The sequence below is a fragment of the Rhea pennata genome, chromosome 2 (assembly GCF_028389875.1).
Source record: "Rhea pennata isolate bPtePen1 chromosome 2, bPtePen1.pri, whole genome shotgun sequence".
NCBI classification, from domain to species: Eukaryota; Metazoa; Chordata; class Aves; order Rheiformes; family Rheidae; genus Rhea; species Rhea pennata.
The window spans coordinates 114,850,825-114,877,907 of record NC_084664.1 but is presented as its reverse complement, the minus strand read 5'-3'; the positions used below and the strand labels follow the sequence as shown (position 1 = coordinate 114,877,907).

At 43.8% G+C, this 27,083-nt stretch overlaps 1 protein-coding gene across 1 annotated transcript; it reads left to right on the top strand.

Annotated features, from left to right (window-relative positions):
- Positions 1-944: 944 nt before the first annotated feature.
- Positions 945-26,315, top strand: ANKRD29 (ankyrin repeat domain 29). Its single transcript, XM_062568529.1, has 10 exons — positions 945-1,026; positions 1,305-1,453; positions 3,499-3,597; positions 5,858-5,956; positions 13,381-13,479; positions 16,286-16,384; positions 22,212-22,310; positions 22,784-22,879; positions 23,958-24,056; positions 25,677-26,315. Exons 1-10 carry the CDS (start codon positions 945-947, stop codon positions 25,785-25,787), a joined length of 1,032 nt encoding a protein of 343 aa, XP_062424513.1. The 3' UTR covers positions 25,788-26,315.
- The last annotated feature ends 768 nt before the right edge of the window (positions 26,316-27,083 follow it).

The window sequence follows — 27,083 nt, the reverse complement described above, 5'->3', positions numbered from 1 at the left end:
ATGCAGAGTCCATGTAAAAGGAATGCCAAAATTTAGCCTCCTGTGCCTGACGTAATTCTCTTTTCCAGACTCCTGTCTCTGTATGACTTGCGTGTCAATGAAGCAATTTAAACTCTGATATATGTGTAAATTTTAAAATGGAAAGCGATTTAATCCTGTTTCTCTACGACTTTTCACTTGTGCATTGACCTTTAGACATGGGCAAATTGAATATTAAATATTCTGCAGAAGAATGGCTGACATATTCACCCTTTGGGTTATCTTGAAGGCAAGATTTGTTGGAAACTAAGGCCCTTCGGTGCTTTTGACACTGTTGCAGTCTCAGATTACTATCGGTGAAATGCTGCTTTATTGAACTGTTAGTGATATTGAGCCTTATTAAAAATCACATGTGACCTGCTACAGGACATGTTTCATTGCCACCACAGCTTTGTTTCAGCTCAGCACCTCACTCGTGGCAGTGCTTATCTCTCAGGATAGCATTTGGGCAGCTTTCTGCGTGGATCAGATAGGAGATCAGAAGCTGAGTCTCCGTCTTTTTCGCTGTCTTCCTCCTGTGCTGGGGCAGTGATAATTTTCTCCTACACAGGAAAAGTCATGATGTGGCAGTGCTTTTAGGGCTCCAAAAGCCCAAGGAGTTTATTATATTATATTGCTTAACAGTGGTCTTTGGTATCTAGATTGCAGAGTTTCCCAATTTTGCCTTACATACTGCCTTGCACATAAAGTAAACGAATTTCAAAGTCTATAGACAACGTGACTGCAGCCTTCTTTTTCTGGCATTCCCCAGGGGATATCTCACATGACCACAGTTACACAGAGTGTTATTTCCAGGAAGCAGGCAGACCCAGCAGTATGGGAGATGCATGAGCAATACTTTTCATGTACTGTGACTTCTTATGCAGCAAGGAGGGAGATAATGGAGAAATAGCCTGCAAGCCAGGATGTCCTGCAGCGGGGCTTGTCAGCAGGATGATTCAGCCTCCATAACCATGCTCAGCCCCACCACACAAACAGACAATGCAGGTACCAGGTAGCAGCACGTTGTTTTTTGTGATGTTTCCCTGGGGATCTGGACTCGCATCATCAACTCTCATTACAGCGCAAGCTAAGAGTCGCAGGCTGCCATGGACATAGGGAGGATCGGAAACAACAGGAGATAACGCATGAAGACCAGTCTCTTTAATTGTGCAAAGAAACTAAATTGGCTTTCTTTCCACAGTGCAGTTTTAAGAGAACAGTGCACCTGAACTGAAGCATACTTGGTTTGAATGCAGAATTTGTATGTGTGTTCTTGTGCACAGCATCTTCCAAAGTTTTCTGTTTCTACTTTTTTCACCAGAAAGAAACACCGCTCGCTAATGCTGCATTTTGGGCTGCAAGAAAAGGAAACCTGGCTCTCCTCCAGCTGCTGCTGAACAGTGGGCGAGTAGATGTGGACTGCAAAGACAGTGTATGCATGCAATGCGCACATGCCCACTGCACTGATTTACATCACTTTTCCATAGCCCACTGCACAGAGGGTGCGGCAGGCGCCTAACGTGAGACATCTGAGAGTCTTACGACAATTAGACATGATTTAAAACTTTCTCTTGCCAGGAAGCAAGTTTGCAATTGAAGATATAATAGCGTGATGATTTACATCAGTGGCAAGGGGTTAGGAATTTACCAACACTCAAAAATGTGTCTTACATAGTTATTTGCAGAGTTGACATTAAAAACATGGGTTCTAGCACCTCAGGCTTCTCTTTGCAAGGAAATGTCATTCTAGTAATAGATCACTGTGACGAGTCGACTCAACTGGTCATAGCTAGCCATGATTCTGTCAGCTACCAGCGATCCTCATAATTAGTTTAAAATAACCTTGGACCATACCCTCCATTTAGGCGACATAAAAGATTGTATTTAATGTGCAGCCCCGTGGGGCATGCAGTACCTGCTGCTGACCCTGTAACTTCTCTCCTCCTCTCCCGTACTTGATGCCAACACAAAGGCACAATAGATTTCCAAGCAAAGAGGAGCCCAGATGCATTACAGATAGACTTCATGGGGATTTCCTGACTGCCTTGGCATGAATTGAAATTAGTTTTGAGATTAGAAATGAGCTGAAAACACAGATAACATATGTTTTGCTAGTTTGTTTAGAGCATATACACTGTTACTTGATCATACTTGGCTTCTGTAAAGAGTAGGGGAAAACCAGGGATAAGCAGTCCCCGAGTTTCCTGTGTTTGGTGTTTGGGCTGACTTATTGAGAGTCATACCTGTGTTGTACATGTTTAATGCTACTTTTAGACTGAAACATGAAAATGCCCCAGCTTCTCTCACTTTGAGCAGTTTCAAAGTGCAAGAGATTTTTTAAGTAGCTAGTTTGAGGCCCAACTCCCATTGGCTTTTTCTGAGAGTCAAGAACATGTCCATTTATTTTTGCACTGTAGGAAGGCACAATTGTCCTGTGATATTTTTGGTACTGATTCTATGACTGTTATTTTCAGAGGTAATATTTTCATAGGAAAGGGTGTTCAAATTGGGGTGTGAAGTAAGTAGGACAGAGGTAGATGCAAGAAATAAGGTCCATGACTGTTCATTTTTCTCAGACTAAGACTAGCCTTGATCAAGAGATTTTACAGTGTACTGTAAAATATCCCAACTTGTTAATTATATCAGGTGTACATATTTTTTAAAGTATTTTCATATAATTAAGGCTGCATGCTTCTTCTTTGCAATATCACACATTCCTTCCTTGGATTGCATTGGTATATGTGAATGTTTTAGAAGGATGAGTTTCATCCTTACGCATATGGTCTTGGCATAACGTCCATACACCACATATGTATAACCCAGACACTGTTTGGTTCACTGAAGCAGTGGCTTTGCTGGGCCACCTAGGTAACCAGAATGCAGAGCTCTACTTTGGGACGTTCTTTGGTATGACGCAAAGATTCACAGTCTTTTGGAGACAGAGTTTGTTGTAATGATCTGGACACGGAATTAGCAGTAAAGACCTGGACCCTATTCCTGACACTGACTCTCTATAAAAGGCCAGAAAAGTCAGTTAACTTCTGTGTATAAGGTTGTTATTCTACAAATGGTAAAAAGATCCTTGATACTCTCTGATAAAAAGCTAGGTATAAATCAAAAATATTGTTGTTGTTACTGTTGCACTTATCTTAGGGATAGTAATACAGTCATTGCGTACATAGTTCCTTGAAGGATCATGCCTTAACATTGTGCGCAAGTCTGTAAAGTTTTTGCTTTAACACTGGTTAATTCCTCATTTTCAAAGTATTTTTTATAGCAAGTTTCAAATTGTTTTAGAATCTGTTTAGAGGAAAATTGCCCCACTGTTTGTGAAGAAGAAAAGAACAAACAGGTGCTCTGGTCAAAGATCGTAAAATTCCTTCAGCTTTTCAGAAGAGGTACTGTCTCTACCGGACAGTCTAATTCATTGCTGGAAGTGTCTGTTGAAGGTACTGATCTGTTTTTCCTTACTCCCAGCTTGGCACAACAGCTCTGATGGTAGCCTCTTACTATGGCCACATAGATTGTGTGCGAGAATTGGTGTTGCAAGGAGCAGATATCAATCTGCAGAGAGAGGTAGGAGAAGTTCTGTGTTCAAACAGGGATTGATTAAGAGACTGCTGTGTATTGGAAATAATAAAGGAGTGTTATCTGTTGCTGATTTGCCAGTTGCTTATTTGGCATTTGCTGTGCAGTGCATGTATAAACAGGATCTGTTCTCCTGAGGACACCAAAGAGTTAGATGTCTGGAATTTATGACAGAAAATGAGATACTGGAGCTACATTTATACGTAGTTCACGAAACATTTCCAGGACATCCACTTAACATGGGGGAGCTACATATGAGATGTAATTCCATGGTGAATCCATTTATGCACCTGCCATTTTACTTATTGACACAGTAACTTACAGCTCTCAGGATGGGATAAATGTCTTACGATACAGAGAAGTCCTTTACCTTTTGATTTGCAGACTCTGGTCATTAAAATGGAACCGATGCCATTGCTAGCCCAGGGATTGTTTCGACTCAGTGTGCTTTGGAGTTTCTGCTTCTCCGTCAGAGCCAAATCATCTCTAATGATCACCCAGCTTAGTCATCCATATTTCTTCCTGCATGTCTGCTCTGCATTCAAAGCATCTCTCATGCCACGGCATGCTTTTTTGTGGAACTCTAATTATCCTTGGAAAGGGTAAATGGCAGTGGCTAGCTTTGTGAAAGTGCCTTCCCCTCACATCCTGAGCAAAGGATCATAGGAATAACTACAACCATTCTGGTTTCATGTGCTGGCTGCAGAGAAAGCAAAATTCCTGTGGGACAAAGAGAAATGCACTGGTCCTAAGAGAACAACAGTTTAATGAGAGCATGCAGTAATATGGGATGACTGCAGGAGATATGGGATGGCGGTATTTTCTTCACTCAACAACGCAAGCAGATGTTTCTTACTTTCCTTGGTTACCTGGAACTATAGCATTAATCTCATGCTGACAGCTGCAAGTTACTGAGTCAGTGAAAGCCATGTTTGATGGTATAAGAGTCATTGCACTAACTAGCTTAAACTTGCTTTAATCATGATGTCAGTATTTTTCAGTAAAATCTGGTTCCAGTAAAACATGTACTTAAACATGTACTTTCCCTTAGATAAACGTTGCTTGAAAAGGAGTAACAAAAGGAGAGGTTGAGAAAAGAGTTTTATAGACATGCTCTTGAATATCACTCTGGATATATTGATTCAGCAGGCTAATAAAAAGAGAAACAGGAATCCTCCAAAATCACTCCAGTGTAGATAGGAAGGCATGGCAAAATAGATGAAATATGAGTCATGAAGAATAATGACACTATTTTGGAAGTAAATCTTCATACCCAAATCAATGCCCATGTACTCTGAAGTTGCAGTGAACCTCAGGGAAGTGAGACTCCCACAAGTGTGCCTTTGAGAAGGGACTCCATAATGGTCACAAGGGGCCATGTGCAGTTGTAAAGGCCTTTGGCACTGGATTGAATTTCATGTGTAGCTCCATTTTCCTGCATCTCGTATATGGGATGAGAAAGCCCAAAGCTAGGAAAGCCTGCTTGTCTTCTTTCCTTCCTCCTTACCTTCTTTTTTTCTTCTCTCCAGCCATTAAAATATTCATTTTTCATCCTGATTTACTCAGATGTCAATGAAAGAACTCATTGTTTAAAATACAGAGTTCAGTTCTTCAGTGAAATTAGGCTTAGCCAGGGAAATAGTAGTTGCAGGGGCAGGTCATAGCTGAATGAAGGCTCCTTGGCTGGAGGGGAAGATCGTACTGTGAGAGGCAACAGTGATTTACACCAACGACATTCAAATTTTGTCAGTGTAGGGCCAAGGAAGGGGGAGCTCTGCAGTATCAAGTAACTTCCTCTCTGATCCTTCCACACCCTGATCCAAATCTATCCAAATTCCAGTTTCTCTTGGATGAAGGGGAAGGTTGGCAGGTGGTATAGGGGTGTGTTTTAAATTGGCTGTTCTTCTCTTGTCTAAGACTCTTCTCACTCTGGGCTTTCTTTCCCCATCTGGAGACTAAGGCGAAGTAAATGAATACCAAGAGGTCTGTACTAGAAGCTTTGTGCAGAAGCCTGTCATGGAAATTGAGTTGTATTCAAATGTACAATGCTGAACAGATCTCTCAGTGCAATGAGAAGAAAACTGACCACTTACCTACGTACCCTGTGCCCTCTGGAGTTCTCAAAGTCATCACCATTCTTTTCAGCTGATATTCTCTTGATTGTACTCAATATGTTTTAATTTGAAGTATATACTTCAGTCAAGTGTATTATGTGTTTGGGTTGTTTTAATCCATTTTTTTCTTACAGTCAGGTGCAACTCCTCTGTTCTTTGCTGCACAGCAAGGCCACAATGATGTAGTGAAGTTTCTCTTTGAATTTGGAGCCTCCACTGAATTCAAGAATAAAGTAAGCGCATAGGTCTGTTTTTGCATGTTGATATATTCTGAGAATCAAGGCTATTGTTTCCCATTGACGTGAAACACGACATGGCAGCAGGAAGATCATGAAAGGAGTTCCTCACCTGAATGTTTTCTGAGTAATATAAGTAACATGACAAACTGTGAAAATATTAACTTGGCTAAAATAAAGCAAAATAATAGTTTTTATTACCTAGACTTAATGGCACAGATTGGTCAGAGATCAGTCCCTTGATAATGAGATCAGTCTTTCCTCTGAAACTGTCCTGAAATACAAGAATGAAGGGTCTTTGTGTGCATGTTAGATAGGCTCCCATTTTGGGTGCATGTACATCACTTGCACAGGCTGGAATTTTGTCCACATTGAGGTGTCCGTGTGTGCCACCACAGGAGACACAAGAGTATATTGCCTTCAGACCTCCCTAAATTCCCATGTACCCACCTGTAGCAAGAAGACGAAATGCATCTTCTAACTTCTGATTCCTTATTCAGGTTGGTCCTTCTATAAAATCTTCTTAAATAGCCAAAAGCACTCCTGATTGCCTGTTTCCACTGCCACAACCTGACTTCAGTTCTGGATTAAACCTCTGCCCCTCTCATGCCTTCAGCGCCTTGATCCCACTTCATGGAGCATAGACACAAACCTTCTGTTGTGTCGCACAAGTCCTCTCAAAAGCGTGAGCTCGGCAGGCTTCACACCCTTGGCAGCTGGTGTCCTTCTGAAAGCTGGCTGTGTCCTCCGCCTGAGGGAGGGTTATTCTCTAAGCAGATGCTCACAGAGGCTTCCCTGTTCAGGATGATCAACAGGACCCTCACAGTGAACGGCATTAAGAGCAGATACACTAGCAACAGCACATCAGCTCAGTTTCTTTGTCCAAGGCAGCACTAGTATTTCTGCTTTCAGCAAACAGAACCAAAAGTACCAGATTTTTGTTAAACATTCTTCTCCTTGACATGGTGACCACATTTGGTGGCACTGGGACTGATGCAGCTGAAATTCTTCATTTCCATTATCTGGAGAGAAGACTTGCCAGTACCCTGGGATCCACAGTGATGCATGTTTGAAGAGGAAAGAATTTTTCTTTAGTACACAATAACCAATTTTTCAAGATATTTTAGTCTGGGATTAGAAAGGCTCCACAAACCATCCTTGTTTTCAGAGTCCTTGCAAACACAGACTTAAGTTCTAAGGGAACTGATGGAAGGTCACTGTCCTCAGCTCCTAATTCTCCAGGGACTGCAGCAGATATTACTCATTAAAAATCAGTAGGTTCTGTGGCCACAAAGCTAACAGATGCCCGTAGAATAGGATTTGCATTGATTTTGGTGAACTATGTTTGAGGTAAGCTACCCTCTGACCACAGCAGAAACATTGATCAGTACATTTAAAAGCATGAATTGATCTGTGGCTCTTTAACGTGAAATGAGCATGCCTGTGTAACTTAGCTTCACAGGAGGGTGCATTAAATACAACAGCTGGATTTTAAAGTGTTCGATAATCTCATATGGAACGGAGCTATTATGAGAAGCTGCATGCTAAATTACTCAGTCTTTTACTTCAGGGTTGAAGTGACCGTAGTAGGAATCAGGAAAAAACATCTTCTCTTATGTTAGGCTTATGAACTGTGACTGTGTTCTCTGACTCATCTAGTGGCCTGCAAAATGGCCATGAAACCACATTGAAGGAGCAGAAGTGTCCCCCAGTACAGGAAGCTAAAGAAGAGCCTGCACTACTCTTCGGGTTAAGTGTGGGATTGGGTAGTGTTTTTGCAGAGGAAGAGAAAGTAGAGAATTCAGGAAACTGTTGGTAAGAAGGGAACACAGAGGCCAAGCATCTGTTTCTGTCTAGAGAGACAGTTTTATCTTCACTTTAGCAAACCTTTGCACAGCCTGTGAACTAGGAGTTTGCAGAGGTCAACACTTGGTCCAGAAGGTAAACAGCAGGGTTGAAACTGTCTGATTCTTAATGGCAATGTATGATCTTCTATGAAGCATGTAAAATAAGTTGATGTGAGTCGTTACAGCAGAAAAAAAGAAGTAAAGATCTAAGTAAGTGATACGGAAATCTTTCTGCATTCAGCTCCCTCTAAAGGCTTCCACAAATGCAGGTTCAGGCTCTACTGCTTTTCACCTTGAAACTTACAAGTCAAACATGAGTTGAACCACGTTCTAGTCTCAAATATCTTCTTAGCTGCAAGTTACTCTTCTTCTCCAGGCCACAATTTTATGTCACTTCTGGAAAAGCCAGTCAGAAGGGAACGCCACATGATGTGGACATGTGGCAATTCTCCAGCAGCATCAAACATGCTTGTCCAAGCACTCCCTCCTTCTCTTCATCTCTTCAAGAGGGGTATCAATAATACCAGCCACCTCTGTGGCACTTCAGCACTCAGTATTATGCAAGCTAAAGTGCCTGAAAAGGCTCTTAAAAGTTGGATGAAGGACAGCTGAGTTAAACAGAATTTATGCAAGATTAAAATGATACTGTTTAAAAAGCTGGGATTAACTATCGCGTCCATGCCCTCTTTGCGAAAAGGATCTACTCTTTCTGTACCATTGTGGAAGTATGAGGGCTTTACTAGATATGTCGTTAATTCTGGAAACCATCCTGGAAATCGTTGTCTCAGCCATTGCTTGTAGGAGAACTGCAGCTCTTCCTTCTGAAGTGAGGATCCAGCCATAAGGATCCAGATGTTTACAGTGTCCAGGCTGGGCTTTGGTAACTCAAACTACTTTAGACTAAGGCCAGGAGGGAAATTTGTGCACTGGGCAGCAGCGTGTCCCCAGCAAGAGGCACCACTGAGAACATACCAGAGCACCAGCGTGCACTGCCCATTGGCCTTGTTTGCTTTGGTATCAGTGAAATTTCTGATTTACAAATGCAAAATTTTCTGTAGCTTGGAATTGTAGCATCAAACTAGCTTCTGTTGTTGGGCAACCGAGATAACGGGCTCTCCCCACAACCCCGGACGCAAAGCACCTGACAAAATTTACCTTTTCAAGTCAAAGGTAAGGGGTGACCTGAATAAGCCACTTAGCCAGGAGTCAGCCCTGGAAGAAATTAAGCTGATTCTGGCTGCTTCCAAGGGGCATTAAAAAAATCATCAATTTGCATTGATAATTTCTGTTGTCAGTGAAGAGCTGGAATTAAAATAACAAAACCGATCAAACATACCCCAGGAAATAAAGGCCTTAAAGCAGTGTAACATCAAGCATCCTCCTTGTAATTTACTTCTCTGGAAATTTTAGCTACTGCATTTATCACTCAGATCTGAGAATGCCAGAGAAATATCTTAGCATGGACATTCAATTCTTGTTACCCCTTGTACTGTTAGAGCTGGCACTCACCATGGCCGGCAAAAAAGCAGGTTCTAAACCAGCATAATGAAGCAATTAGCAACAACTGCTGATGTGATAAAGGAAAATAAATACTGCTGTCTAAGATTATTATGGACGCAAGCTTCCATACTATTTTTGGCATTGTCACAGGCTGAAATCCATAGCAGTATGTATCATAAATTAAAATGTGTTTTATTTATTTTCTTAATGCGGGACATGTTAAAAGCATGTGGGTTCTTAAATGGATTTCCCCAGGTGGATGTCTCCTGAGCAATACTGAAGGTAGGACAGAAGCAGAGGCTTTTCTTTACTGAATAGCGGTTGCAGAAGAGCAGGTCCCCTCCCTTTTAGCATGTTTCAGAGGTCATAAAACACCATATAATTCTAAGGTACTTTCCGAGAATGATGGCAGAGTTGAAGGAAAAGGTGGGCTAACAGGCCCAGATATGTAGTCTTACCAGGTGCTGCTTACAGAGGAGGTTGGCAGCCTATGTACGTGCTGCCCATAGGGAGGAGAGACTGGAGGAGAAAGGAGGTTGCAGAGAAAGAAGTGCAGAGGTGGCTGGGAGAACTAGCTCTCGTCTCAGTCCCAACTGTGCTGGAATGGACTGCAGTAAAAGATTAATAAAAGCTATGTTGGGTCAAGAAAACAGGATATGAGCAAGAAACAAATGCGATGCTCCGGGCCTTTTCTCAGCTGCGTTGCCCAGCTGCCTCCCGCAGCAGAGCGAGTTTTGCTGTAGGAGAGCCTCTGTGGCTGCTCACATGTCCCGGCTCCTGTTTGCTGCCCTACTCAGAGTTTCCAAGATGCTCGCCAGTCCCAAAGATGCTGCTTCAGCTCTTTGCCTGTTGGCCGAAGCCCAAAAGCAAAGTGAAGAGGGAATCACGTGGCTGACAGGGAGTTTAAATCTCTGACATTTGCCTCTTTGTTTCATGCCCTTGTCTGCCTTCCTTGAGTCTGTAAAACGTTGGCCTCTCCAGCCAGAGTTTGCTGGGGTGCCAGGAAAGGTGACTGTGCTGGTGAAAAAGAGAAAGCAAGGAAGCAGGTGTGAGAGAAAGCAAGAAGGAAGCTCGGTAGGGGGGCTGCTTTTTCCCCTCCTGAAAAAAAAAGAGTGGCCCTTTGCCCTGCCAATGGCTTGATTTAACCGAGTGCTGTCTTGCCACAAGGGGTATTCTGCTCACCACTATGCTAACGATATACCCGCCTAAAGCAGGCAAATGTCTCTTGGGCTCTTCTGCTGACCCTGTTCAACCTGGTGGGGACACACAGTAAGGCAGGTCTTAGAGCCCAGCTCTCTTTCTGGTCAGGGACCAGATCTTTGGGCCAAGGAGTTATTATCAGATTCTTCCTGGCCTAGTGAATATTTGACTAAGAAAAGGCAACTGGAAGCCAGGGAGGAGACCTGGCCCACTGACTGTTTTTTTCTGATCCTTGGAGTCTGACCAGGGTGATCATGTGGTCGCTCTAGGTCAGCTCTAGTTAGAGCTAAATGGTGTATTTTGGAAATGTGTTATTGTTTCCAAAAATGTAATTAGTTAAAACTGGCCACTGAATTCAACCAAATATTTGGTGAGAATTCCCGTTTTGAGACACTCAGATCCCTCCTGCTTGAACTCTCCCCCTTCTTAGACCTGAAGCTGTTACAGCTCCCAGGGTGGGATCACACAGTTCTGCTCAGAGCATTTGGCCTCAGCTCAGCTAGAATAACTGTGGTTAGCTTTGCAAGCCTGACTTTTATTTGGGACCTGTCATTTGGTTCCCTCCAGAAGTGACGTTAATAACCAAACAGTATTCTTAAAATAACACATTGTTTGTTGAGAACATAAGAATTTTAATCAAAAAACAGACTATAAAGCAATAAACAAGTTATGCCCATATCCAGGTTACTAGCTGTGTTTTTACCTTCTGCATGGAGAACATCAATACTTTTAAGCTTCCTATAGCTAGTTCATTCGTCCCCACCTTTCCACAGAGGACCTCCAGGCTGGATAGCACAGTTCCTTTTCTTAACTAACCTTCTCTCGCAATTTCCTTCAGGGAAAGAGTCTTTAAAAATGTCTCTGCCTTTTGTTTGTAGCCCTTTGATCTGGTAACTCATTAGTTGGGCAAAACAGCTCTCAGCTGGCTGGAGACAGGAAATAGGTTTCACAAAGCTATTAGCTTTTGCCATTGTCTTTTAAGTATGTGGAGGGTGCTTTTTTTTTTATCTTGGAACCAATGTGGTTGCTTTTCTGCTTTGTTCCAGCAGTTCCTATGTAATTAGGGCAGTTTAATTTGACAGGGAAGTTCAGTAACTCACCGTACCTATAGAGTAACTTGACTCCACGGATCAGATTACACACTACATTTACTCAAATAATCCAAAATAAATATACAATTCTGTATTGTTACGTAACAGTTTCACATCTGTGGCTTTGCCGACACTCAAGACTTGTTTGCTTTTCAAAGTTGTAGGGAGGAAGGGTGAACATGAAATTTTGAGAGTAGCCATACACAGTCCCAGTGGGTTAGTTCAGTTATGTCAGAGTTTGAGTTTTCCTCAGGTGATTACAGTCATGAAACAGCACCCCAGATTTATAGCTGGGTTGGTATTTCCCATTAGAAAAGATTCAGCTGCAAAACATCAGTCTCTTGTAATTTCCCTTGTTGGATATCACTCTGTGTGGAAAATTTCAGACAAAACTTTGGAGCTGTTTCAGAGAAGCAAGAACGAAGGAAAGCACGTATTGTGCCCACATTAATAACAGCTCTAGAAACCACTTATTTGAAATACTTTGCATAACTTGTCCCGTGGAGTAGGGGCTTGAGATTGGGAGTAGGCAGGGAAGGAAAGAGGAGAGAAGACCTTGGGTGCTGAGGACAGGAGGTGCGCACCGTCCTCACGTGATGGCAAACCCTGCCCTCACATGGGCCGTGGTGTGCCCTACAACGCCTGTCCTCAGCTCCCAGGTGCCCTGAGGACAGGTCTAGGCATACAGCAAAGACTTTCCCTTGCTTGTGCTTTCGGGGATGCCTCACACTGCACCATCTCCCAGCTCCGGCTCTTGAGGAGAAGGGACAGACCCACTTGTCCCAAGGAGGGAGGTCAGTGTCTGTCTGGCCAAAAAAGGCTGGAACCAGGAGGGGGAGGGTTGGAAAGGATAGATCTGGAGGGATGGAGGCAGAAAAGAGACCAAAGGGAGACCCAAGCCATGTGAATCTTGTCACTGTCCTCAAGTGTTGGTGGCACCCTCTAGCAAAGAGGTTCTCCTCCTGCACACTGCCATCCCAGGCAGAAGATAAGAACCTCCTCTCAATCTCAGTGGCAGAAATGATGGTAAATTTTGAGTGGAGTGCACTGCACTTAACAAGGCAAGCTCCACATTTGCTATTTCAATGTTTTCAGCTGGCTGGGAGTCATTAGCCAGCAACACTAAAGTCTTTCCCTCCACACATGGCTCCTACAGGAGCTGCTGTACAAGCCAGACTCTTTGCACGTGTCTAGGTCTCCCTTTAGTGGTGATGTATAGTAATTATAACAACCTGGGATTGCTCCTAGCTGCAGGGGTCACTTCTTCAGCAGAAGTAATGGGCTTCCACAGGTGGTCGTGGGTTTGGTGAGATGCACACTTCCATGGTTAGCTCAGATACTTTTTAGAAGTGTCCTACCTACCTTCTTCAGGCCAGCAATCAGCAGGTGAGAGGCAGGACCTGAGGTGAGGTTGCTCTTCACTGGGTGGGAGAGCTTGGCAGGGGTGGTAGTATGGCTGTACGTGGGAAGATGGAGGAGCTCAGAGCCGTGAAGGGAGCAAAGCTTCTAGTGTGAAGGCAGAAGATGAACTGAAAGCAGAATTCTTCTTGCTTCCTGTCCCTCACTAAAAAAGCCTCTGGAGAAAGATGTTTACAGTGACAGAGCCAAGTTCAAAGATTTATGGAGCAAGGCTGTGCGCCACAGCTATGAATGATTTGGTATTTAGTCACTACAGAATTGCTGTGAGCCAAATTCTGAGAAGCCTCAAAACTTGCTTATGTTTTACGGTGAGTAGAGTGCCCGCCCTGTCCCCTTACTGTGCCCATTCTTTGCTTTTCCACAGGACGGAGGCACTGCCCTTTTAGCAGCTTGTCAGTACGGGCATGCAAAAGTAGTGGAAACTCTGTTGAAGCACGGTGCCAACATTCACGATCAGCTTTACGTGAGTTTATTTGACACAGATATCGACAATTCTGGTGATGGAACAAGCGTGCTGTTCGCTGGAAAGCAGCAGGCACGCCAGTGCCAGCACGGTAAAGCGTCTGCCAAAAGCTGTGGTTTTACGGTACTCTGCTTTTCTAAGACGTGCTTTTTGTTAACTGCCTGCTCTTCGTGGTCCTGGGAAAAGAGGCACAAAACCAGAAACGAGGATTTAGCTGCCTTTGGGTTCATTATCTGGGTGAAGGAAACGTTCCAGGTCCGGAGCAGACCTGTGCTGCCCCTTACGCCGGTGCAGGAGGCCGTGTCCTGTTTTAGCACACCAGAGTAGCGTTGCAGGCGGAAGGCAGAGCAGCTGTAAAGCCTCCGAGGGTTTGGAAGATCATCGGCTAGTCTTCCGGAATAGCTGCCAAAGAGTAGAAAAGTTAGGTTGTCTCCAAAATCTTTCTCAAAGTCGCCCTTTAAAGTGAAGTCATTGGCTATTTGCGCATCTCTAGCTTGTCGATGCTTTGGGGAAAGAACGGTTAAGCTGACGGGGTCGGCACTGTTTAGCTGACTTTTCAGAAAGCTGGACTGAGCTGATCAAGCAGTGGATTTAATTTGTGTCAGCGGAGAAGCAAAGAAGCCGAGCTGACATAAAACCCCAAAGCCTGGCAGGTTTTGTCTCCGCTCCCCACCACTCTTTCCCACCCCAGGGCTCTTCAGCCGAGGCCGACCGAGAGGGGTCTGTCCCCCGCGGGCCCCTGTGAGCGGCAAACGCGCGGCTCCAACTCAACTCAAAACTGCTGCTGCTGCGCAGACAGCCACTACCTTTCTAGCGGGCAGGGATTTGTAACGCTTACCGTTCTCTGCACCGTCATCCTGGGGTTTTCCACTCACTTTAAAAATAGCAGCGCTGCCTCCCCTGGAGACACCCGCTCAGAGGTAAAGGCAATGAAATATCTTCCTTGCGGTGTCTCCTGTAAATAAGCAATATTTGCAATGGGATTTGGTGACATGTTCTTATTGCTCCTAGCCATTAGGCAAAATCCTTCAGAAAGAGCCGCTTCGTAAAATAAGAGCGCGTTCCCTCGAAAAGGAGCGTTAGCCTGACTCCTTCTGTGGGACGTTGCCAAGCTGGATTTGCAAAGTGGTGCCTGGGTGGCAGTTTCCTTGGCAGGCCACCATATGAGAGAGATTTCAAACACACACTTGGGTAGTCCTCTCCAAACCGTCAAGATAGACGTTTCAATCTTAAATTGACTAAGATGAGGGGTAGAGAAGAAGAAAAAGTCCTAGCTAAAAAGTATTTCTTGCAGAAATATTTTATAGCCTTAAAATAGTTTTCTTATGCAGAAATACATCATAGCCTTAAAACAGCTTTCTAATTCTTTCAGGATTTCTCAATTCAAATCAAGTGCAAAAACCTAATAAAGAATTTTAAAAATGGTTAGACAATAGGTAAAGCATGCTTCTCCATATCAATCGATGCTCTAAAAAAAGGAGCACTTTTAATATTCCAGAACTTTTTCTCTTTCTGAATATGCAAGGGTTCCTGCTTTGCCTGTCTCTGGAGGAAGTCTGCAAAGACTCAACATATTTTATGCACCTGCATAGCATTCAGGGAAAACAACCCCACTGAGAGCCTGGAGGTATTAATCTGTAGTACCAGCAGACACCTCACCTGTTTACCAGGACATTTGTCTTGGAATCAAGGTCAAACATTTTAATTTTGGATGCTGGGCACTATATTCAGCTCATGCTTCACTGGGCACGTGTTGAGTGTCTCTAAGCAGAGAGCAGCATTCAGCCCCAAAGTAGGGACATGCCAACAGTGTCAACAAGGGGCTTCCACTAAAACGCCCTGTACATAAGCGTGAGCATGAGGTGCCTGGAAGATAGGTACCCGCACGTCTGAGAGACAGCATGTTCATTCCTGCCTCTAAACTAAGAGAGCCTCAGCTCCCAGGAAAACTCCCCTTGGGCTGAGCACTCCGGGTGTAGGGTGGGTAGATGCGTGTCCCAGCCTCAGTACAGGTTTCCACCTCTAATTAGTTAGATGGATTCTAATGAGGTCTGGATTATTTTTTTCTTTTTTTTGTCAAGAAACTCAATATTTAGGACTTTTTTTTTTCCCCTAGGGAAGAAGCTTCCATGAAGCTAAACGTTAAGGATTTTCTAATACAGAAAACATCTGCACATGAAAGACATGTCAAGGAAAAAAAAATCCCAGATTCGTTAAACTCTTTCACAAGCTTTTTGAGGGATCGGCTAGTTTCTGATAGGGCTGCAAGATGCCTGTCTTGCATATCCTACCGTTACATGCCTATATTACAGGTCCAGTCTCTTTTGCAAGATGCGCCAGAGCAGTGACGTGGTAGTTGCTGGCAGACTTTAACACTGTAGTCCCCAGTCTTGCAAAGTAATAGAGCATTTTTTCACCATGAGTACTTCTGAAGCAGAACACTTCCGCGTGAACATGAGGAACCTAAATGAACATTTCAATCGAACCTGAATGAATGTATTTTGTTATATAGGAATGGATTCCTAGTTATGTGGACCAGTGCTGTGATGAATTAGAGTGTTAGTATTCTAGACCAAGGATTTAATCCTTAGTTTGATATATGATGTGCATGTTGAATGAAAATATTACTATAGTTTGTCATGAACTGGGCTTTGGATTTTGATAATTATTTTTTGAGCTCAGCTATGTATGTGCTGTTACACTGCACATTAGCATCAGAAGGAGAAATTGATTCTGTCTGGTTTGGTTTTGTGCAAAACACTGTCATCATTTTAACATATTATAAACGGAATGTGTTTGTACTCAGGATGGAGCTTCTGCAACTTTCCTGGCCGCGCAAGGAGGATATCTGGATGTCATCCGCTTGCTGCTGTCCTCAGGAGCAAAGGTCAACCAGCCACGACAGGTAATGTTCAACGCTGTCAGAGCAGGGCCAGGGTCAAATTAACAATCTCTTACTAAAAATTAATGCTGAGATTTTCACGGGGTATCAGATTCCCAAGGTGAATGGTGGCTGTGCCTGCATACGTTTTTGAACTCAGATCAGCAGTGTGGTTTTGAAGTGAGTCACCCAGTCCTTTCTGTTTGCATGCAAGCTAGATCCTTTATAGAAGAAATGAAACTGGAAGCCCCAGTCCAGGTGTGCACCAAATGCACGTCATACCCAAAAGGAGATCAGACCTCTGACAGGTCCTTTGGACAGCTTTGAACCACAAGCACAGTAGACACGTTTGGGCTACAGGATTAAGCTAAATCAAAATAAAATCCTCAGGCTGCAAATAATGTTGATGTAGTGTCCTTGCACTAGCTCTCCCAACTACTGATCTGCTCCTGTTGTACCAGCTTACCTGTGAACGTACATGCATAAAATCCTGGGGTTCTTCTGAAAATCCTATCTGGAAACTCCAGTGAGAGACAGTGCCAAATTCAGTACACTGAAGTCAACAGTACCTGCTTCAGTATCGAAGTTAATCTTTCACAAAACCTTTTTTTTTTTTTTTTTTACTTTTAGTTTTATGTCTTTAGTTTTACTTCATATCATCCACATGCACCCTGAAACTCAGACATAAGTTGCACCTTCATCTCTGGAAGTACCTGATATATGTGAAAAGCTTTGCTATCTCTGTTTGCAGTTAATTACGCTAGTGGGCCTAATCCTGCAAATACATAGTTCAGGTGGCAACTTGTAAGCTTGAAATCAGCTCCTCTGTAAGTAGTAGGGCTGCTGTTTGAACATTAAATCCTAAGTATGAGATTTGGAGCTGATTCCGAGGTGCCTGCACTAAGGGCTAGATCCCTCTTGCGTTATTGTATGCTGGTGGTGGATTAGGATAAAAGAGACTTCCTGTATTTTAGACTAAATAAGGGCTACATAAGCATATGTGGTCTACAGACACATATATAAAACTTTATTGGTTTCCAAAAGAGGGATCCATAACTGTTTGGCTATTCTTGAATCTAACCTCTGTGCTTAAACAGCATATTTAGATGCTGCTTTGAGTAGGCAGATATGAGAGTTGCACTTCTAACTTACAACCTCTTGGCACTTAGAAGTGTCTAGTTAGACATGGGGCTTCCTGGGAACCTTTGCCTGCCTTGAGAGAGCCTCCCCTCCGGGCTGCTGAAACCCTGCGGGCAAGGTCGCTGCCCTGAGTCGTCACTGCACGTTTTAAATTGAGGGGATACGGTCTTGCTCTTGCGGTCAGCCGCCTATGCCCGCCGCATGGCTGTGATCTCCAACTGCAGCAGGTAAAAAGTGGAAGGTGGGAAAAATGTGAGTCAAATAAAATGTGAGAGCTCTAATAGCAGCGGACAATACGGCGTGTGACAAACTTCATCGGTTATTTTCAGTATTTTCTTTCTTCCACCCTGAAGAGCCTGACAAATTAAAGCTCCCTGATTTGGCCTAGATGAAGATACAGAAGTGCTATGAGGAGCTGCTGATTAATATAGTCTAAAAAAACAGTGTAGGAGGATAGGCCAGTGTATGTTTAATGCTTTTTGAGTAGGTCAAAATAAAGCTGGGGGAACCTGAGGTTTAACTCAACCAGTTTGCACCAGTAGCCCGTGTAACTGTAAAAACTGCACTCTGTACGCTAACCATTTAAAATGTTGGAATTATAATGTACCAGCTAACTCTGGTTAGCACTACTTTTTAGATCTCTAATACAATTTGTATAATGCAGTGTTTCATTTCATAATGCCTTTTTAAAACTTAGCTGAGGCAAGGACTCCACACTGCATGAGTGCTCTTTCCGGCTCTCTTTCAACCCCAGTAGTCTGGGCTCCGTTTGTGTCAGGGAACAGTCAGTCTCTGCTAAGGTTATGCCTGGATAAGTCAGTGGCATTTATTGTGAATGTGGTATTTGGGCTCACCGTATGCTGAAGCAATTCCTAAACAAATGGAACATTTTAATGCATTTAATTAGTGAAGTAATGACTGGATGGACTTCAGTCTCTTCCTGGCAAACAAATTCATACTTCGTTCAAAGGCGGGATGTTGTTCAGAAGGACTGTAAGCCTTGATGGTAGTTTCTACGCCAGATGACTCTGGTGCTGTCGGTTACAAACTACACTGCTGTTACTGCTGTAGACATTTTTTTGTAAGTGATGTTCCTTTGAATACAGGGCCGGCCACAGCTTCAGAGCACCAGATATGAATTCATGCTTCTCTTCCCTCATAGCCATCCAGGTCTTCTCTCCATCTGGTTCTCGTGGATTTGGGGGCTTAATTCATTTGCCTGACTGCATATGTCTACCCCATATGTCTCCTGCTGTTCCAGTAGAGTACTAGGTCCCCTTTGGTCTCGTGTCCTATGTCCCAGACTCATGGGGATGCTTCTGATACCTGAGAGCATCTCAGATGGAACCAGCTGCCTGTATGCAGGCCCTTTATCACAGCTGTCACAACACTGAATAGTGACACTTTCTGGTGATTTTCTTCCCTGGCAATGTCATTTCTCCTGGTATTTAACCTTTCTGTGTTCTTTATGACCCACTGCCAGGCCTCTGCGGCGCTGTGCTGGCACTGTTTTGTCATCTTTTTGTCTAGACAGAGCTCTGGGCAGTGTCTGAAGCCTGGTGCAGGCTGTGCTGCTTTGCTTCTCTAACTCAAAAGCAAAGCAAGAAGGTTGTTCGCCATTGAATTTTACACTATTTTGGCAGCCTGTGTCGCAGGAGGCTTTGGTCTGAGTGGCAAGGCAGATTCAAAGTGATCTGAAAATTAGTGGGTTTTTTTCTTTACATATGATACGCACTCAGACATATATGTAAGCCAGTGAACCTACAGAGATTGTAATGTTCTGTCAAGGGTGCAATCTCGTACTAGCAATATTGCTGCTGGTGCACGGGTGCTAATGGCTGATGGGCAGCACAGCAGAGGAGCGGACACCCAGCAGCCAGAGAGCAGGGGCTCTCTGGCCCTCAGAGTCCTCAGTGAGAATTCAAGGGGCATCTCAGCTCCTGCCTTAACTTGGCCCTTTCCAAGCCAGCAGCCAATATTACAAGATTCAAAGCCACAAAGCAGTGTCTTTAGTTAATGAGTAAGAGAAGGAACAGCATCTGTCTCAGTGAGGGTATATTTGGGACTGTTGGACATAATAAGACATAGTTTATATTTATTAGCTTGCAAAAAAAAAGGAAAATAAATATAGTTTAAAAACATATGGGATATTTAACATTGTTTATTCTAGGAATGTAATGGTCCGCAGGTCTGCTGGGTGGGCAGAAAGACAGGAGAAAGAAAGGTCTTCTTGAACTCTTCTGATCATTAGACAACCATAGGCTGTTTTGTCCCCTGGGCTTATTTTCTTCCTGGCTTGTCTCTGTGCCCTAACAGTTGCTTGTATGGCCTCTTAGTACAATGTAGTATCACTTTTGCTTTACACACCAACGTTAAAATGGACAAAAATCTCATCTATTCCGTACAAATATTACATGTTTGTATTACAGGATAAACCTGCCTGATGAAATGTTGTTTGTTTAAGGGAGAGAAGCTGACATTAGTCAATGTGAGCCCACCATCATCTTTATCATCTTTCTTCTCTTTAGACTAAGTTCTCCAAGATGGTCACTTTTCCCACAGTGAAGTGGGGTTTTTTTGAGCAGCAGTGATGTTGCTCAACACTAGAATTTCCTTGTGTTTCTTTTCATTCATACCTGAAAGTAAGAGTTGCGCTTATCAGCTTCACTGTGGACAAAAGAGCGATGCTTTTTTTGCACAAATAGGGACACAGATTTGCTCTTAGTGTAGATTAGTCTTAGAACACAGATTATTTCTTAGTGTAGATTTAATTGTGTTGGTGGGTCTCAGGTATTTTCCAAGTTTTTATAGGCTTTTTCAGTGTCCCTCTTCCTATTTTCTAGAGCCCTCTGGTGGAGGAAGATTTGAAAAATAATCAGCTGCCAACTTACTGACAGGGAAAAGACTGTATTTTGGAGAGGAAGAGTTTTTTGCCATCACACTGCTGTCACACATTCTATGTACAAGAGGCCCTTTCAACGTTATTTTTAAATAACAAAGAAAACTCATTGTATTAATGTGATATATGCTGGAATGAGGTCAGTAATTTCAATGAGATCATTTATGGTGAATTCATGCAAGAGTGGGCAAAGATCCTGTTCTTCACCATTTGTGAAGACTCAGCCTCAGTGATCTCAGGATGTATATTTACTCTTTCTCAGAATCAAAAGAATGGAAATCCAGAATATATCACAGGAAGAAATGGCTTTATCTGTTTCTTATGGCAAATTAAATCACGAGCCCATAGAAAACACAGAACTGGCTCAACAGTGGTTTTGGATAGCTTCAGCAAGTCATATGAATCTTCATTTGGCATTGATGACAGAGATTCCTTCTTTGATCAAGGCGGAAATATTTTATTAAAAGCAAAAAAAAAGCTGTTTTCTTTTGAAACGCCTCATTAAGGCTCTTTTGAAAGTCTTTTGAAATATATTTCCAACTACTTTTTCCTGTCAAGTCTAAAGGCTGCTGAGGGTGAGCAGAAAAACAGGCAAGCAGTGAAGGCAATAGCAGACAGACTGCCACCTGAGGCCTCATTTTTGTATTAAAGTCCTTATAGGCAAAGCCTCGTGTTAAAGGCCCATGAAAATCAATTTGGCAACCCATAAGTGCTGGAGTCCTCTTGTAGTTTTCAGAATCAGGCCATTTAGAAGTAAAAATAGGCATAAGAAACAAAACTAAATTCTAATTGCAGCAACAAATACTTCTAGTGCCTCAACTCACCTTTGCATTTGGAAATCGTGGAATCACAGAATCAGTAAGGTTGGAAGGGACCTCTGGAGATCATCTAGTCCAATGCTCCTGCTCAAGCAGGGTCACCTAGAGCATGTTAGACAGGGTTGCATCCAGGCGGGCCTTGAAGATCTCCAGAGAAGGAGACTCCACAACCTCTCTGGGCAACCTGGTCCAGTGCCCCGTCACTCTCACAGTGAAGAAATTCCCCCTCACGTTCAGGCGGAACTTCTTGTGCTTCAGTTTTTGCCCATTGCCTCTTGTCCTGTCACATGGGACAACAAATCCATCACAAAGTTTACCTCATTTTGAATGCATGTATTTTCTGACATTTTTTGGTGAAATAATGATTGTATAGGACCTTTTTTTTCCCAGGCCAGACTGTCTCCTGGATAATGGCCTTGCTTGCTAGTGGAGCTCTTGAAGCTAAAATTTGTGAAGTACTCGTCATAACTGCAAGGCAGGACGTTTTTAACAGATTCCTTAAGGGTGGATAATGTTATGCATTGAAAGTGGCTGATCATCCTTAGCTCCTATACCCATCTGCCATTCAAAAGGTGCACACATGCAGAATTTGACCATGAATGTCTTGAGCTTTACCCGTATCTTTGTCATGTCTAGCCAGCTAGGTTTCAAACTACATAGGATATCTCTAACTTTCCTGTGTATTTTGGGCACAGTTGGGTGAGCAAAAGAGGGCTTTAAGCATTCAGCCAGTGATGCCCATTTCAGGTCAGCTGTGCAAGGGGAAATAGGAAAGAAGCCTCTAACCCCACAAGAGGGAAGGTTCTGACTTGATACACTGAGTTCCCATGTGCTTTTGGAAGTGCATTTACATTTGTCTATCTCTGATGGCAGTAGAGTTTTATCAAGGCATTGAAGTTCATCCATTCCAGTAGGTAGACTCTGGTGGTAAAGTACCAGGGCGTAGAGGGTCGGTCTCAGGGTGAAACCTTTAGCTGTATGACTCTCTTTGAAGGATGGGACAGCACCCTTGTGGATTGCGTCGCAGATGGGTCACAGCGAAGTGGTGCGGGTGATGCTGCTCCGGGGAGCTGAGCGAGATGCCGCACGGGATGTGAGTAGTACTTCTTCCTGTGCTGTGCCTGCGCCTTACGCTCCCTAGCTCTTTTTCAGACCACAAAGCCATGTGCATGGAGGCCTGCTGCCCCTGGAGCTTGTTCTGTTCACCAGGTCATACAACTCCTCCGAAGCCACAGGCTCCCTCTTTCCCTTTGTGCCTGCGATGGCTTCCTGGAAGGCCCTCCTGGAATAAGGGGTGGCAATGTCCATATAAAGGAGAGATGGAGATGATATATGGGGTCACTGGTTGATTTCTCCCTGAAGTCTTCACCTGTTAGAGGAACTGTCCCCCAGACACTTTAAAAACAGCAGCACATGCTGGGGAGGTACCTCCTAACAGACCGTGAACCCCCTTGCAGAGGTTCCTTGGGGCTCCCTTGGAGGGAGAGCTGGTGTCTCCGTTCAGCCAAGGGGAGTGCGGGTGAAGCGTTTGTAATGACTGAACTTACCTTCCTCTCTCTTTTAAAGGATGGTACAACTGCCTTACTGAAAGCTGCCATCAAAGGATACAACAACGTGATAGAAGAGTTACTGAAATTCTCTCCTACACTTGGCCTGCTGAAGGTTAGTAGTAAAATACCTCGATTTTTACACAGAAATCCAGGAAGGCAAAGGATCTGATGAAAAGCCTGACATTTATGACTATGCAAATAGGCAGTGAAGAGCTTGAGTCTAGAGAAGTCAAGGGAGACATAAATTATCTTATTTAGCCTTTAGTGTTACACAGAAATATTTTTTTTCAAAAAATATTGTGATGCTGATTTTTGGAATGAGAAAGCATATTGTGTTCTAGGAGGAATTCTCTTTTGCTTTTTGACATCTGATTTTATTTCTACAGCAAACGAACTGCTCTTGGTGATGCAGTTTTTAACATTATACCCTGCCCCCAATTGCATTTAGTCAGCAAAATATAATCCTAAGAGATCTGCTGTGAGCAATTCTCTATTTGATTTTATTTTCCTCAGAATTAATACAGTGACTTCAAAAATAGTAACGGACATTTGGAAGCTGCTTCTTAATAGCATAACAGCATCCATAAATCACACATTTTTATAGCCCCTGCAGATGCAACTAATTGGCAATGCTGATGTATTGGAAAATGCAGGTGGCATTAACTTAGTTGTGAATTACAATTATGAAATAGCGTCCACACTTATTTGAACTGTCAGTTCTGCAGCCACAGACAAAAGGCCAGCTATGAAAAAACAACAGTTCAGCTCGCTGACATTCAGCTCATTAATCAGCAGAGAAGGGGAATAAAATGTGCAGATGGTTTCCATTACTGCTTGTGCTTCTGGTTCACTTGCTAACGGCTGAGTTTCGCCAGGCGGAAGCAAGTGCTGAGTTTATTTCACATCTAATCTATTGACAAATGTAATTTTAAAGGACAATATTATTGTGGTAAAGTGGACCTGACCTTCGTGGGTATTAGAGCGTTTAAAGTCAACTCCTTCACAGCCTTCTAGCCTGCCAGCACCCTGTGTAAATGAGTCAGATGCTATGTCCTTGACGTCCTAATCTCCTCCGTGTTATTTCTCTCCCGTTTGGAGATTTGCTCTCCGCAGGTGCTTTGGTTTCGCTGCCTTCCAGTTTCCTCCCTTTCCGCTCGCGTTGCGCAAACGCCTCTGTCGCTCTTTTCCAGAATGGGACCTCTGCTCTCCACGCGGCCGTTCTCAGCGGCAACGCCAGGACGGTAGCGCTGCTGCTGGAGGCAGGAGCGGACCCCTGCCTCAGGAACAAGGTACCCGCCGGCTCACCGCCCCGGCCCGGGCGGCTGCCCCGACCCGTGGAGCCAGACCTTTCCGACGGGCTCCGCCTCTCGGGCCATGGTTCGCGTTTGCACCCCGGTCTCCCCCTGAAGCCCCCCTGGGCTGCCCATGAGTTTGTTTGCAGGCATTTGCAAGCCGCTAGCTAGTGCCTGGGACGCAAACGCCGCTCTGTGAGTGACCGTGAATAACGCGGTGATCGTGTCCTTACCGCTGGCAGCACAGGTGCGATCGCTCGCTCCGGCTGCCCCGGGCGAGCCAGGCTGCGCGTTAGGGAAGCAGCGGTCTGCCGCTCTCCTTCTCCGGCCACAGACTGTGTCGGTGTCTCACGTAACGGATGTGCAAGGAGGATATGCCCGGATGAGGGGAATGTATACACGGGTGCCTTTGGCGAGAAAATTTGATTACATTTCTAATATAAAAAGGACTTCAAAATTATATGCATCCTCCCCATATTTTATTACAAATCAGTTGGTTCATTGAAATAGTTTCAGATTCTTTTAATGATTGCAAATCGTCTGCAGTAAGTTTATCCTTTCCTTTATTCTGCAAGGTAATTTAACATATGCTCAAAATTTCTGTAAAAATGCCTTTCTCTGTACTGTGTTTATGAACTGTTTGCTGCATGTATGTGACACCCAGGTGGGTTTGTGAAGTTGTGAATGGATGTTCCGGTATTTGTTTCTGACTTATGACTGGATTAATGAAAGTTTGTAAAGCAAATAATCCAACATCTGCCTTCTGAATATTTTGGTCACTTAATGTAAAATCTGTGCATCTTGTTTCTGTATCATTCCACTTGATGGCAGCAGAGTTAGTGCCTCTGTTACAGTAGTTTGTTATTAATGTCATACATTTTGTTTTCATACTGTCATACAATGCAGAAGGTTTTTGCAGAGGGAGGGTGAGTAGTATAAAAAAATCTTGGATTATAACCTCTCCTACTGAAATTTTTGGAAAATGACATGCTGTTTCTCACAAGACAATGCATTTGCAAAACAAAAATGCTGATTTTCAGAAGTAGCTTCATTATAAGTATTTTCTATTACCAAAAGAAAATACTTTTGGTATAGTATTTTCTATTACCAAAACTGTATTCAATAAATACAGAAGACCAAACTCTCTGATGTTCTGTTATCTGCTATACTGCAGAATAGCATTGACCATTTCATAGTAATGAAAGTCTTTCTTTGGATTTTTATGGACTGTGGTACCCAAAGACCTGCCTCATCTCCCATAAATATCAACAGCAATGTTCTCTTTTAAAAATTTTGTGGCAGTAGCATAGGGAACCCAAGGGATAGCATTCAGCCTAGGTGGTCAGCACAAAACAAGCTGTCCACCCAAGTCCCAGGCTAGGATTATCCTCAAGACTGAAGAGAGACTTGCACACTAGGGAGAAAGTGACTTTCTAGTTCCACTGCCATTCCCTAATCCTGTAGCTGATTTAAAAGAACACTGCAGGTGATGGAAATAATGTTGAAACAGGCATTTTAGCTTTGTGCTTAGCAGTCTTCTCTAGAGTTTTAATGCTTGTACACCATGTTTTGGAAATACTTTTTCGGCTTTGCTAACCACAAGATTTTTTATTCCAGGCAAATGAGCTGCCAGAAGAACTCACAAAAAACGAGCGCATCCTCCGACTGCTTCGTATGAAGGAAAAGCAAAGGAAAAGCTCATGTGGCTCTGTTGCAAATGCGGTTTGACAGAGGTGTGCCCTGTTCGCACCAGCCTGAAAGTAAACGTAGCCCGCCTGAGCAGAGTTTGTTGGACCAGTTTGCAGAATTGATTAGCCGCTCCACTACATGCCCCGTGGACGCGGGAGACCTTCGCCACAGCGCTGCTGCGCTTGGCACCGTTGAGTGCAGAAGGACTGCAGTGAGAGCAGGATTTGGCCTGAAAGCTGTATCTGCGCTACAGCCCTGCCGATACTCCAGGATCCCACTGGTCCCAGCACCACCAACGTTAGCTCCTCCGTGCCTGCGGTGTGTGCGTCCCCGCTCGCACCGGGGCTCCCGCCGCTCCAGGCACGCGCTCCCTAACAGCTTGGCTGCACACCTGCACGGGGTCCCTGCGAGTGCCTCGGGTGCGTGCCGAAGGGCACCCCGGCTCTCGCAGCTGTTTGGTTTTGCTCCATCCCGGACCAGCCCCACGGTGCTGCCCTCACTTCGCCAGCACTGCCAGCTCTCTCGATTCCTCCATACTTCCAAGTGCCACATGGGGCTGGAGGTGACATCCCAAAGACCACATGCCTATGGGAAAGTCCTCCTGCCAGCCGCAGATAACCTTTTGGTTCCTATGTGGAGATCCATAAAGTGATCCAGACCATTACGAATTATGCCAAAAGCTGCCAAACAAACAATAGCAATGTTGTTTCTTCCTCAGCATGGCACCTGGATCTGCCACTCTGTGCAGCAGAGATAGTGGGGCAGCTGGTAGCAGTTTGCAATGCATATGGAGTACTGTGGGGTGCACCCTCAGCCCTACGGCATATGTATGAGCATTTCTATGGGCCAGGGAGGACTGGTTACTGAGCAAACCAGCCAGGGCATATCATTCACTGGCACAAGTATTTTGGAAACTTAGCTGTCAGACACAGCAGTGCAGATGCTATACAATATCTGATGTATTTTCTCCACACACATATATCACACAATGGTTTAGTATCCACAGCTACTATGCAATGCACTTGTTCCCACGAACTGTGATCGGGTATGAAGGAGAAGTGTGCAGTATGCAGGTGTTTTAACAGCTGGTGACAATTACAAATTACATGTAGCCACATGCTAGAACGGACCCATTAATTAATGCAGGCATGGAAAATGAACTCTTAATAGCAGTTCTGGCCTTTTTTGTGGTTGAGATGCTTAAAATAGACATGGTTGTTGCCAGTGCCTCTATTGGAAAGGCAGTGCAAATTGTTAAGGTTTTTGTAAAGAGCTATGCTTAACCATGTTGCTTTAACACACTCCATTAACCCCAATAGTTTCTGCAATATAAAT

What these genes read in the sequence shown, in the direction of transcription:
- ANKRD29 (XM_062568529.1), top strand. Translation starts at nt 945, where the DNA reads ATGTCCTGCAGCGGGGCTTGTCAGCAGGATGATTCAGCCTCCATAACC. An exon ending in ATATCAATCTGCAGAGAGAG is followed by an intron (nt 3,598 to 5,857) that starts GTAGGAGAAGTT and finishes TTTTTCTTACAG; the next exon opens with TCAGGTGCAACTCCTCTGTT. An exon ending in CTACACTTGGCCTGCTGAAG is followed by an intron (nt 22,880 to 23,957) that starts GTTAGTAGTAAA and finishes GCTCTTTTCCAG; the next exon opens with AATGGGACCTCTGCTCTCCA.